This window comes from Colletotrichum fioriniae (genome assembly GCF_027942845.1).
Source record: "Colletotrichum fioriniae strain IMI 355084 chromosome Unknown scaffold_12, whole genome shotgun sequence".
In the NCBI taxonomy this organism is placed as follows: Eukaryota; Fungi; Ascomycota; class Sordariomycetes; order Glomerellales; family Glomerellaceae; genus Colletotrichum; species Colletotrichum fioriniae.
In genome coordinates this window covers 1,116,147-1,128,587 of record NW_027076848.1, presented here as the reverse complement: position 1 = coordinate 1,128,587, position 12,441 = coordinate 1,116,147, and the positions used below count along the sequence as shown (strand labels likewise).

The 12,441-nt window shown below is 55.1% G+C and overlaps 4 protein-coding genes across 4 annotated transcripts; 2 read left to right on the top strand and 2 right to left on the bottom strand.

Annotated features, from left to right (window-relative positions):
• Window positions 1-752: 752 nt before the first annotated feature.
• N0V96_009532 (uncharacterized protein) lies at window positions 753-1,655 on the top strand (the record flags this gene model as incomplete). Its single annotated transcript, XM_053190204.2, has 1 exon — window positions 753-1,655. One exon carries the CDS (start codon window positions 753-755, stop codon window positions 1,653-1,655), a length of 903 nt encoding a protein of 300 aa, XP_053052134.2.
• A 357-nt stretch (window positions 1,656-2,012) lies between these two features.
• Window positions 2,013-3,334, bottom strand: N0V96_009531 (uncharacterized protein; the record flags this gene model as incomplete). Its single annotated transcript, XM_053190203.1, has 2 exons — window positions 2,013-2,683; window positions 2,857-3,334. The coding sequence occupies 2 exons, from the start codon at window positions 3,332-3,334 to the stop codon at window positions 2,013-2,015; spliced, it is 1,149 nt and encodes a 382-aa protein (XP_053052133.1).
• A 1,733-nt stretch (window positions 3,335-5,067) lies between these two features.
• N0V96_009530 (uncharacterized protein) lies at window positions 5,068-6,571 on the top strand (the record flags this gene model as incomplete). Its single annotated transcript, XM_053190202.1, has 4 exons — window positions 5,068-5,401; window positions 5,470-5,596; window positions 5,668-6,134; window positions 6,255-6,571. The coding sequence occupies 4 exons, from the start codon at window positions 5,068-5,070 to the stop codon at window positions 6,569-6,571; spliced, it is 1,245 nt and encodes a 414-aa protein (XP_053052132.1).
• A 1,340-nt stretch (window positions 6,572-7,911) lies between these two features.
• Window positions 7,912-8,901, bottom strand: N0V96_009529 (uncharacterized protein; the record flags this gene model as incomplete). The annotated part of the gene is made up of 1 exon (XM_053190201.2): window positions 7,912-8,901. One exon carries the CDS (start codon window positions 8,899-8,901, stop codon window positions 7,912-7,914), a length of 990 nt encoding a protein of 329 aa, XP_053052131.2.
• Between the last annotated feature and the right edge of the window lie 3,540 nt (window positions 8,902-12,441).

The window sequence follows — 12,441 nt, the reverse complement described above, 5'->3', positions numbered from 1 at the left end:
TGGTCGAAACTCAGGAGCTCTGGCAATTTGCTGAGGCGCAAGATTGAGATCGAGTGTCTTGGCTGGCGAGCGAGATATCCATTTTCATAATCCCATGAACCTTGAATAGACAAGTTCGAGGCTCAGAGCCTCAGTGCCTAACAAACAAGCGCAGTGATCTATGCCTCAACCGGGTAAGCATTTTCTCGGGCGTGGAGAAGCTAAGCAGCGATGATGGCATGAAGCTTTTCGGTCAACTTTCTTGAGACTAAGGCCCTCTTCTCGCGATAATTGGTGAGTTCAGCTATGAACAGATAGACTGGGTCCGGATTCCGCGAGGAAGAAGCCCCGATGCCGTGTCCCCATCACCTTGAGAAGGCCTCCGACCCGGCTTCGACCCCCTCCTTGGCCGGATGGTCTCCACTTTCTCGGCGAATGAGCGGGCATTGGGACCCCACGTGAACCCGGAGCCCGCCGATGATCAGAGAAACGTGGGTAAACATTGCCGGCCCAATGGTAACCTGAAGCGGAAGGTCAAGAGATACTTTTGTTGAAGTAACGATGTGACGACGACATGCAGCTGCGAGCGTGCCATCGGGATTCTCATTGTTTTCCCCTCACTCCATCATTCTCAACATGTGTGTTTTGAAAGGTAATAGTTTCAGAGACCTTCAGGATAAAGACTCTAGGCATAAATGCTGCTCTGGTTCCCTTCATTCTTCACTGACGTATCATATCTAAAATAAGTCTCAGACGTAATTCCATAAGCAGCCATGAAGTCCCACCTAGCAGCGACGTGGTTTTTCGGAGCGAGCTTTGTCAGTTGCCAGACACCCGACCTTGCTCTACGCTTCATAACCTACAACATCCGCTGGGCCACCCCAGACCCAGGAACCAACGAAGCCCCCTGGTCCACCCGCCGACCTCACCTCTTCTCCCAGCTCAACTACGAGACCGCAGCCCGGCCCGAGTCCCTGGTCTGCATGCAAGAAGTTGTCGAAGAACAACTCCTCGACATCGCCCAAGACCTCGGCCCAGCCTGGTCCCATGTCGGCGTGGGCCGAGACGATGGCGTCGCTGCCGGGGAGTTCTCCCCGATCTACTACCAGCCGGGCACCTGGACCCTCGCGGAGAACCGAACATATTGGTTGAGCGAGACGCCTGATGTTCCCGGGTCCAAGGGCTGGGATGCCGCGCTCCCGCGCATCGTGACTGTCGCGTCGTTCCGACATGTAGACAGTGGAGTGCCGCTGGTGTATATGTGCACGCACTTTGACCACGTGGGCCAGGTTGCAAGAGAACGTAGCGCAGAGCTTTTGGTCAGCCTGGCGAAAGAGTGGGAGAACTCGACAGAAGGGGTTGTGCCGGTGTTTCTGGGCGGCGACTTGAACATTGAGCCGGATAACGCGGCATATCAGACCTTAATTGCGGACGGGAACTTGCACGATATCAGGGATGTGGTTCCCGAGTCTAGGAGAGTGGGATTTTCGAAGACGTATACTGCTTTCACGGACGACACGTCGGATGATACGTTTCTTGATCACCTGTTTGTGCGGGATCCGGTGGTTAGAGGGATGGACTTCTTAACTCATGCGGTTCTGCCGAATCACTTTGATGATGGCGTGTATATATCAGATCATCGACCTGTTGTCGCAGATGTTATGATTAATGTGTAGATCAACGGGGGGCTTTCCAGGTCAAGCTGATAGTCCTTTGCTTACATCAAGGAGTTTGCAGGAACGTCTGATAATCTCAGCCATCGGCTATCGAGACTTGAGCTACCTCACAGATGGCCTGCTTGGTCGTACTGTCTTGGTGCACCATGAAGAACACACGCGCGGAAAGGTCAATGGAGGCTTAGCACGTAGGGATCTATGGCACTCGGTGCTGATAGTTCACGGACATCTTGGCCCAGATGAATTCAGATGAGTCCCAAGTTGATGGCTGAAATATCCCCCTCCCAACTCCGTATAACCTTCATGCCGCCACTACCAAACTCCTATCCCATCAAACGCCAAATCCCTCTTTCATATCTAGTAGCTATCATAAGGCTTCTGCCCAAAGACAACGTGGAACGTCAAGTAGGAGTGTATCGACACATTCATCAGACTCTTCCGCACATCAATCAAGAACACCTCCACCTCGGCAGGACTCCACTTGAGCCCCCTCGTCAACGGTGCCATACTCACAGCCTGCAGCGCATCAATGAGCATACTGCGGTTGTACAACCCAATCGTCTTGAGCTTCTGGTCCCGCGGCCACGTCCCGATGGGCACCTTCCACACCTTTTCAACAACATTCTCGAACCCGCTCTCGCGGAGCATCTCCGAATTCCTCTCCATCGCCAGCGGGTTGATGCCGAAGCTCCGGAACCCGGACATGCAGAGGTCCACAAACTTGCCGTAGCCGTACTCCTCGGGTCCGGGCATCGTCCCGTCGTCGCACTGCAGGACGAACCGCAGCTCCTGCATCTCGACCCAGCCGCCGGGCTTCAGCGCGGTGAAGGCTTGGGAGAGCATGCGCGGCCAGTTCTTGACGGCCATGCACATGTGCCGCGCGTGAACGAAGTCGAGGGAGGATGGCGGCCAGACCCATTCTGCCTCTGCGTCGTCGACGACGAAGCGAACGTTGGGGGGCACCCAGGTTGGTTGGATTGGGCTCAGGTCGATGCCGGATATGTCTGCTTCTGGATATTCGTCGCCCACTTGAGGTATTGTCAGTGCTTGCTCGAGTTCATTTGTTTATTGCACGATGTCGTCCTGTGAAAGGTTGTCCAGCCTAACCGTCTACCTGCCATCGTGTCTGTCATGAAAACACTGTCGAAATAGCAGGCACAAAGCAGACGATCATGAGAAGAGATGCTGAGAGAAGACTCACTATCAATAGCCCAGATTCCTGTCCCCGTACCAATATCAATAATCTTTTGCGGATTCTCCAACGGCGCGCAATGAAGCTTCCCATCCATGACATTAACGCACATGGCATGCTTCATATCCTCGCGCTCCTGCTCCGGCTCGTCGTTGGGCATCAGATACCGGCCCTCCATGTACTTGTGATACCGCCGCGTGTTCTCAAAGACGTAGTCGCGCACACTGTTGGACAGCGACGTTGAGGCCGAGTGGTTGCCGATGCTGCTGCCGTCGAACCCTTCGTCCCAGACCTCGTCCCCCGCCCGCGACGACGCGCCGTCATCCTCCGTGTCGGCCTCGACCACGTTCTCCGCCTCAAAGTCCTGCTGCGGTGGCGTCTGCCGTCCCCCTGATGCTGATCGCGAGCGGTGTCGCGGTTGAGGAGGAGGTGACGGTGACTTTTCGGGCTGGTCGGCTTCTCCTCTTGCTGTGGTGGCGTCTGTCATGGTATGTGCGATGCTGGCTCAAACCAGGCTAGAAATGAAGAAAAATACGAGCGCCCTGGTCTATCCTTTTCCCTTCCCACGGTTACTGCTCGAGTCTATCACCGAGGCGAGCGATTGATACCGCTGTCTCCGATGGACGTCGTCTGGTGTTCTCAAGTGAGGGCTCGTGTGTCTGGCCAGGATGTGCCACGAACTGGAAGTTGAATTGGAGATTGGTGAACGTAAGAATGCTACAGAGAGGGAGGGAAGCGCGTGCTGGGGTCTTTGACCAGGTCCAGGAACACAAGTGTCTTTCTGCCAGAAACCTTAAACGGTTTCTTGGGAGCGGCACCCTGTACGTAAGAGAAAGGCAGAGTGGTTCTGGTGGAATAACGTGGACCGAGCCAGTCTGGTATGAGCAAAGTTGGATGACCATCTAAGGAAGGGGAAGAAGAAAGTGAAAGACAGGAAAAGCCGCCAACAAAAGCCGTTGAGACCGGAGTTTCGGAATCCGTTCCTTTCTTTTTTTCTTCTTACTTTCTTCTCCTACGGCTACGGGCCTTTTGTTCCTGTCTGTCTGTCAGCTGCGCATCAGCAGCAACAGCAGCAGCTCGACAGAAAGGAAACGTCTGCTGTGTGTGTGTGAGTCTGCGCGTTCCAAAGTGGCATGTCGGCTCAGTAACTTCGATGCCCCTGCGCCATCCTTTTCGCTCAACAGACCTATCAAGCTCCGTCCTGAACAACTTTAGCCGGTTTTGGTAGGAGACCGGCGCCACGGTCTAGAAGTGTTAGTACAGAGGCGGATTCCTTTTTCTCACCAGACTATTCCCGGAGCGTGGGCCACGAGCAGAATAGCTGGACACGGCAGACTCCTCGATTGTGTCTGTGAGAGAGCTGAACGCTCTGCCGTCATGCAGTGGCGCTCCGAGATGTCTCTGTTTCTCCGTCTTGTTTGGCTGGGTTTTCTTTCAAGCACGCGGTCTTCTTTCTCCTCTTTCTCCCCCCCTCCTCTGAAAGTCGAGGTCCTCCAACCGCCGGACCGTCAGTCCACGTCTGCGGCCCCCCTCCTCTTTCGCTCAATTCTCGGTGCTCAACTGGTTGTGCTGCTTTAGCTCGACAGTAGCTGCGTTTGTGCCATTGGCTAGCCGGTAGAAACCCCTCCGATCCTTCGAGGAATGTGTCCCCAACCCATGCGGAAATATGTAGGACTAAGACGAGCGCGGGACGTTTTCACCGACGTGGGTTGAGACACCACACCGAGCTGCCGCATCCAGTTACCGTCCATCCCTGAGGGTAGCATCACCGCATCGGGTGAGGAGAAGCCTGGGAACTTGAGGCGCATCAGAAGGGAAATGGAGACCAGAAGTTCTCTTTTCGCGCTTTTCCCTCTCCCCTCAAGTCATTGCTCCCCTCTCCGATCTCAATATCCTTTGCCGAAACTTTGCGTGCGCTTGACTTGTCACTGGGCAGCACAGTTCATCATCCCATCTCACCCACATTCCGTCAAGTACACATTCTCCAACAACGCGACGCCTGTCAAATCCCGTGTGCCCGGTTTCTCGTGCGGCGTAGTCAAACTTTCTATCCCATGCAATCAGACCGTTGATCTGCAAACCTGCAGCGGAACCCACATACCTCGTTCGAAAAAGGGAACGTAATCGCATCCCTCGTGTAACACGGTCGTGCACATCCCGCGCCGGTAGAACTCTGTTTGCTTCGGCTCTGTTTGCTTCGCAGGGTCCCACACACCGAAAATGACCGGCGACATGGGCGCTCAGATCCGGGAGGAGGCCGCGGCAGCGACGGAAGAAGTCAACGCGGCCCTCCAGAGCTTCATTACGAGTCCCGGACCGTCCGGAGGTGACTTGGACAAGGGCCAACGGCGGCGCATCATCGATGCGGCGAATAAGCTCATCAATGCCGTCAAGGACCCCGGCGATGAGTGGTTCGATGCCACGGCGCAGGTCGCGCAGCTGGGCGCGAACCGGCTCTTTTGGGAATGGAAGGTCTATGATCACATCCCATCCGAGGGTAGTATCTCATACGGTGAACTGGCCAAGAAGGTTGACGCCGATGTATCTCTGATCCGTAAGTCTGAGATGCACTGCCCCAGGGCCAAACCAAGCTATCGGGAGTCTTTGCTAACACTTGTTCAGGACGAACTGGTGGTGTGCTGACATCAATGGGCATCCTCCAACAAGTTGGCGACGACTCCGTCGCGCACACCAAGCGCTCTCGTATTTACATCGACGGTCACCCAGCGGGTCAAATCGTCGGCATGGCGTCTGTTCTCTCCCTGCCCACCCCCTCAATCATCACCGCCCCCGAAACGCCTTACTAACACCCTAACACAGATGGGAAAACGGCCTGGTACCGTACGTCCACATGCCCGCCTACTTTGAAAAGTACGGCCGCAAGGAACCGCAGACGCTCAACAACGTCCCCGGCACGTACGCGTACGGCGTGCCAGAGTACGGTTGGTACGAGATGCTGCAGCACGACCCGCCGCGGATGCAGCGGTTCCTGCGCGCCATGGGCCCGATTGAGGAGAAGATGCCCATTTCGGGCATCTATGACTTTGGGTGGGTTGTCGAGTACGCTCGCGAGAACGCGAGTGACCGGCCGCTGTTTGTCGATGTCGGCGCGGGGCGAGGCCAGTCTATCAAGGCGATCCATCGCGAGAACCCTGGGCTTCCGTTGGAGAGGTGTGTGTTGCAGGATCGTGCTGAGGTGGTGGAGGCTGTGAGGAAGCTTGATGATGAGGATATGAGGTTGGTGCAGAAGCAGGTTATTGATTTCCATAAGGAACAGCCTGTTAAAGGTGAGAGCATATTTTCTCTGTCGAGATGTTGCTGGTTCATCACTTGGTGAAGCCAGATGCATTTTTCCTTCCGTCGCAAGGGGTTTCCGGGCTGATGGCTGATCGTGCAACAATTTCAAGGTGCCCTGACGTACTGGATCCGCCGGTGTCTACACAACTACGGCGACGATCTGGGCGTCAACATGCTCCGCATCATCGCCGAGGCTATGGCGGAGGACAGCCGGCTCCTGATCCAGGAAGACGTCATGGGGAACCCGCCACACTACACCTCCACGATGCTCGACTTCATGATGCTCACTTTTGGCGGCAAGCAGCGGTCGCTTGAGTGCTGGACCGACATTCTCGGGAGGGCGGGCCTCGCGATCAAGAGCGTGTCCACGGGTCAAGGACCGTGGCGGCACCTTGCCGTGATTGAGTGCATCAAGGCCGGGAGGTGAGGGTATCTTGACTTTGGAGGTTGGATTCCGGGACGAGGTTGGGAGGTTGAATAGTCCTTGAGTCTCTGTGCAGAGAGGATTGGCGTTGCGACTGCGATGCCTTCTGGCAGGACTGATGTGGCTGGGACATGGATTAGCGGTGAAGTCGTTGATGTGTTTGGATGACGAGAGATGGACCAGTAGATGGATCAGTAGATGGCAGCTCAGTGTGACACTATTGAAGATCGACGGGAAACAAGAGTTGGTTGACTTCAGCCTCAAGCAAAGCGTGTACCCGTAACACCGCCAACCTCTGCATTCTCAAGTCTGAAGTCGGATGCCATGCCTACAGACCCCTAGTCGGCTCCGGTCATCACCGGAGTCACCGTTTTAGTAGAGACTGGAATGAATCTCGGCTAACCCCTATTGATACTACCCCCGACCCCGGGGAAGAGCCGCAAGATTCCTAGCGAAGCTTCCAAAGCGGGTCGTGATAACTCAAATCTTCACCGCTTCTTTTGCCCGGAATGGCGGCTTATCCGGTCCGGACCGCCTAATGTGTTCCGGATCCGGACGGGCGGGAGGACACCGGGTTTTTTCGAGTCCGCAGAAAGATAGGCTCATGTGGGCTTTTTGGCAAATGGGTCTCGGGGACTAGCGGTGTATGCAGAGATTTGGTGGTGTTGCAGTAGGCTGGAAGACATCGACACCATCCATCACAACATCAGATGGCAGTTCGATAGGAAGATCAGATGAACAGAGCCTCAAAGATACACATATGGGCATGGCTGATGATACTGGCGGTCGATGACATCGTCAAAAAGGATGGTATGATGTAGGCATGTATGTGTGTATATAATTGAATCTCTTGGAGACTACATGTGTAAATAACTATCAGTCTGTATACGAGTACCTGTAGTCCTCAAAAAGACGTTTGTTTCTCTGACTCGCTTCTCTCCAAACTTCCAAGTATCGTGTCGTCGTCTATCATCTATGTGTCGCTATGCCATTCTGATACTCGAACTTTCAACTCTCTCCGTGTCTTCATCCCTTGTGTCCGAGGAAATCTCCACAGCCGGAACAATAAAACATTAAAAACAAGATTATGCAATAAAGAAAAGAGGCGAAACAGAAGTATGACGGAGAATCCAACGATACCAAATGCTGGGTATAAAACGCCAATGCAGCCCTTGCCCAGCCGCTTGTGCAAATGCCGCGCCGACTCAATGATGTCAATGCAATTCCCATCCCCTTTCCAATCCATGAATCCGATACCAAAATCTCAGACAATCAACACCAGCAGAACACAAAAAAGGGACGTAACGTGAAATCAAGCCACAGAAAAGGGGGAGGTCAAGTGCTCAAGCCGTCTTGGAGCGAGTCCACCCAAACCAACCCCTCTTTCGCCCACCGCACCCCTTCTCACACGGCATATCCTCATCAAGCTCCAGCCTGTACCGCCGCACGCTACCCGTGTCATCGTCGAACGCAACGTGCTTCTCCTTGGGCACAAAGCAGTCCGGCACGAGGTGCCTCTTCATCCACCCCTTGACGCCCGTCCTCGCGGCGTCAATAGCGGCGTACTCGAGCCTCCGCGTGCGGTCGCTGGTCCAGTAGTGCGTCGCCTGTGGCGGCAGCGGGGGCGCAAGCTCGGTGCATTCCTGGCTGTCCCGCTGATGCTGGGGGTGGGAGTGACTGCCCGGCGAGGAGAGGAGGAGCTGGCGCTGGTCGAGCTCGAGATCGTCACCGGCGCCACCACGGCGCGAGGGCCGACGGGCGGCGAGTTCGACGTCTGTTGGGTGCGCTGGGAAGTGGAAGAAGGTCGCTTGGGGTTGGGCGTGTGGGCGTTGTTGGGGATGGTAGAGGCTGCTCCCGCTGGTGCGTGCCGTTGTTGCCGGGTACGGGCTCGTCTTTGCTGCGCGGCGAACCGTCGGGCGGCCGCGGGAGCGGGGGACGGCGGCCGTGTTGGTGCCTGGGTTAGAGGATGACTGGGAGGAGGAGGCTGTTGATGAGCGGCGGGGGTTGGAGAAGGAGGACCGCGGGGGCAGGACTCGTAGCCCGAGTCTTGACGACGCATCTCGGCGGGTTCGGGTTCCTTGTCCTTGTGGTGTTGCGGGTGCGGTGACGGGAAGTGGTGGTAGTGTGAAGGGGCCGGCGCCGGGGGCTCGAATCGGGGCCGAGGTCGGGGCGGGGACGGGGGTCTTTGAGGGCGGGGAGCTGGGGGCGTAGAGCTCTACGTCGTGGAAGCTTTGGTAGGCGCAGGTGTAGTACGTCGTGTCGGAGGCGGCGACGCTGGCGCGGGACTCGGTCCGGAAGGTCATGTCGGAGGGGAAGGGTGAGAGGCGAGACATGTTTTGTGGTTTTTGTTGTCTTGATGAATGTGTGAATATGTGTTTGTGTGCGTTTGTGCGTTTTGCCGGTGAAAAGAGTCCAACGAGTAGATACTCTCACACGAAAGCTTCAGGCGGGGTTTGAAAATGGTTTGTGACTAAAGGTGTATATGATGTTTTTGTATAATAGAACTCGGAACGATAGAAAGTGAATTCCTCGTCATGAAGCCATTGGATGATTTCCCTCCTCACTTGATCGAGCACAGGCGAAGGAAGAGATGCGATAGCGGAGGTGGTTGCGCTTATTGTACTTCTGTGACGAGTTGGAAGAAACGCGATGCCGACCAGCGAGCTTTCAGAAACCAAGCTTCAAGCTGCGAAGGTAAAGACGTCGAGTCGAGGGGATGAATCTCGCTTGCGGAAAGGCCTCCCAGGGACACTGGGGAGGGGGGAGGGGAGGATGTTTATCGTATTAAATAAACCCCAGTTGACGAGATGATGAGAGAAAAAGGCGGAGATGAGGAGCGAGATTTGAACGGAGCATTCGATTGTGTGTGAAGTTGCGGTCAATAAACGAAAGGAGAGAAAAAAACCTAGACCCCTCCGATGAGGGTCCCCCGTATCTAGGTTCCTGTTGATCTGACGACAAAAGTGTCGGAGTGGACTCGTTGGCGTACTGGTTCGACAGTTTGTCTCGTTGAAACCCCCTGTTTGTGGCCCTTTTTGGTTACGCAGTACAGGATAAGAAGGGAAGTGTTGTTGTTTTGAAAGGCGGGAGATGCAGGTCCTTACAGGGCCAGAAGTGGACGATGCAACTATTGCGAATCGAGAACGGGTACAGGGCCTATTTTGTGTGGTGATCGTGAGGTCCTGGTGCTGCTGGGTTTGATAGACCCCGGTCGAGGGTGGCAGGGGAGTTGTCGTCGTGGGCGGGCTAGAGGGTCGTGATTGGGTCAGGATGTTGCGGTGAGGCGCCGATGGGGTCTCGTGGTGCTGCAGCTGGGACCTGGGATGTCTTGCTGAGGAATGGAGGGGGATGTGGGATGTATCGATCGATGTAGGTATCTGTGGTGTATGGAGGCGGGCGGCGTTGGCAGCTGCTGGTTTGACCAAAGCCCTCTCTCTCTTCTCAGTCTTGCTTCTGATAATGAGACTGTTGTTGATATTCTTTCTTCTTCGTTGCCCGCTAGGACTTTGCAGCGTGGGGTGACGGTGGAAGGGGGGTCGTCCGGAGAGAGACAGACGGCGGAGGGCGGGCGTAATATGTAGGTACAGACACCGCCTCGAGAAAGAAGCTTGGAGGTGTTTGGTTGGGTTGATCGCCGGTTATGCGTGGGTTGATGATGTGGCTGCTGCTATGCCTGCCGGGATGAGCTGCGAGGTTATCCCCCGGTACGGATTGGCTTTTTTGTCTTTCTCGTTGGCGTCGGTGGGTTAGGGGTGGTGCTTGTTGTGAAAGGTTGGTTCATGCGGGAAGCCCACTGCGACGATTGAACAATGCCAATGTCTATCCCGTCTTGTCAAGGTCGGAAAATGTGTGCTGGGCCTGGCAGCGGAGACGCGTAGGAAGGGGTGAGGGATGTAATTCTTGTAGATGGCTGGGAAGGTTTATAGGGCGACAAGTAGCCGTCCTGGGATCAACGGGGCAGAGAGAATGAGAGGGAGGTAATGCAGAGACCGCGTACGGGACACTACTGAGTCCTGACTGAACGGTCTGAAGAGCAGCAGGACAAGCCGGCGGCCAGAGATCAGACGAGGAGGAGGGGGGTGAAGTCCAAAGTCGTGTGCTGCTGCGGGACGGGAAGGGGGGTAGTAGACAGGCTGCAGGTGCAGCAAGTGGCCAGGTGGGCGAAGGGCGGTTGTAACTTATTGATGAGACGACAAGCCGCCGATGTCAAGAAGCTCCAAGTTCTAGATCCCGAGGTCCCAACGCTGTCTCAATTCGCATGTCTCAAGACCACACAAGTGTAAGAGACAAGTTGCGTGAGTAAACCAGGCAGGGAAACACAGATCGAAGATGAACGAGCAGAAATAAAGTGGCGCGGTGATATATCGGGAATTGGAAGTGAGAAGCGGCCGAAGAAGTTCGACTCTGCAGGGCCTTTGCACAGTTTTTGCCGGCACCAGGTCCCGATCGACTTATTGTTCAGACGCAGGTTTGTCCTTTGACAAGAGAGCGGGAGAAATCCGAGGAGGGTAGGAGCCTGTACACAAACTACAGAGAAGAGGGGGAGGGGCAGAGGCCAAAGGACAGGAAGGAAAAGGGAAAAGGGCCTTTCGTGTCGCAGAGTTTCGAAACTTGAGACGATGATGTAGTCGCCCGGCGATGCGCTACACGCTAAAAGATAATCCCAGCGATAAAAACCGCTTCTTTGGGATGAGATGAGAGAGAGCGGTACCTAAGTGCTAACTTGGGCGGTTTAGAAGAAGCAGCGTTGAGGGCGAGCCACCGGCGCCGGACTGGAGTCGAGTCGAGTCTAGAACCTCTGGGCGTTGTGTTGCCCTCCAGGCTTCTTGATGCAATACGGTGGAGATGATAAAGATGGGGGAGGCGAGTCACAGTGAGTGGGCACTTTGGGAAGCAAAACAGTAACACAAGAGACTTGAAGAGGCACAGGATATCCACTTTGAGCATGCAGGTGGTGGTGAATTTTGCCCTCTCGCCCGCTGCTGGCGGGAGGCGTTTTGCGCTTTACGGATAGAGGATTCGCGTTGATCTTTCACGTTGTCGTCTCAAGTTGCGTTGCGGCACGTCTCTGTTCATGCAGCTAACGTTCTTTTGGGGTGAAAGGAGAGAAGACTAAGAGAGGCTGAGAGGGGCGTCTGGTGTGTGCTTGTGTGTCATGGTTCGTGTAATGTGTAGCGTAGGTACCCTTTTGCTGGACTGTACTCGGCCTTTATCCGTAAGAGGAACAGTTCAAGACCGTAGAGTCGGCCCTCAATTATTGTGTGTTTTGCTATGTACCTATGATGGGCTTCATGCGCGTGGTTGCGTGCAAGTGAGAGACTGCACATGCGAGGCGGCGGATCGCGGGATGGGTCCCTGGCACAGGGGAAGGGTTGTAGAGCCTGGATTGCGTAAGGTGCTGATATTGTTGCAGGAAAAGCTCGACAACGTCCGAGAGGGGTGGTTACCAAAAGCCTCCTAAGCCTCCCAGTCGGAGTAGCGGTGACGCACGAGTGGACATATGTGGGATGAGATGGGCAGAGTTGAGAATCGGTATGATGAGATTGAGGGGAAATGGATGATGCGAGAAAAGCGAGTGATTGAAGATGAGATGAGAACTGTAGTCGCTGATAGAGTGTGTATTGAATGCATGTTTGTGTGTGTGTTTGTGTGTGTGTGTGTGTGTGACTGAGAGAGCATTCAAAGGCCTGACGGAAAAGCTGCGAGACGAGGATGGCCCGGCGGCGTGGTGTTGATGTCTCTCCACCTTTGATGCGCTGTTCGACGGCTCGTGGAGATGAAATGAGGGCTAGCTCATTCACACTATTGAAGAGACGACTTGGGAGCTTGATGCGGCCGGAGAGCAGCCCGAGAGTTCAAGTCGCGGCGACTAA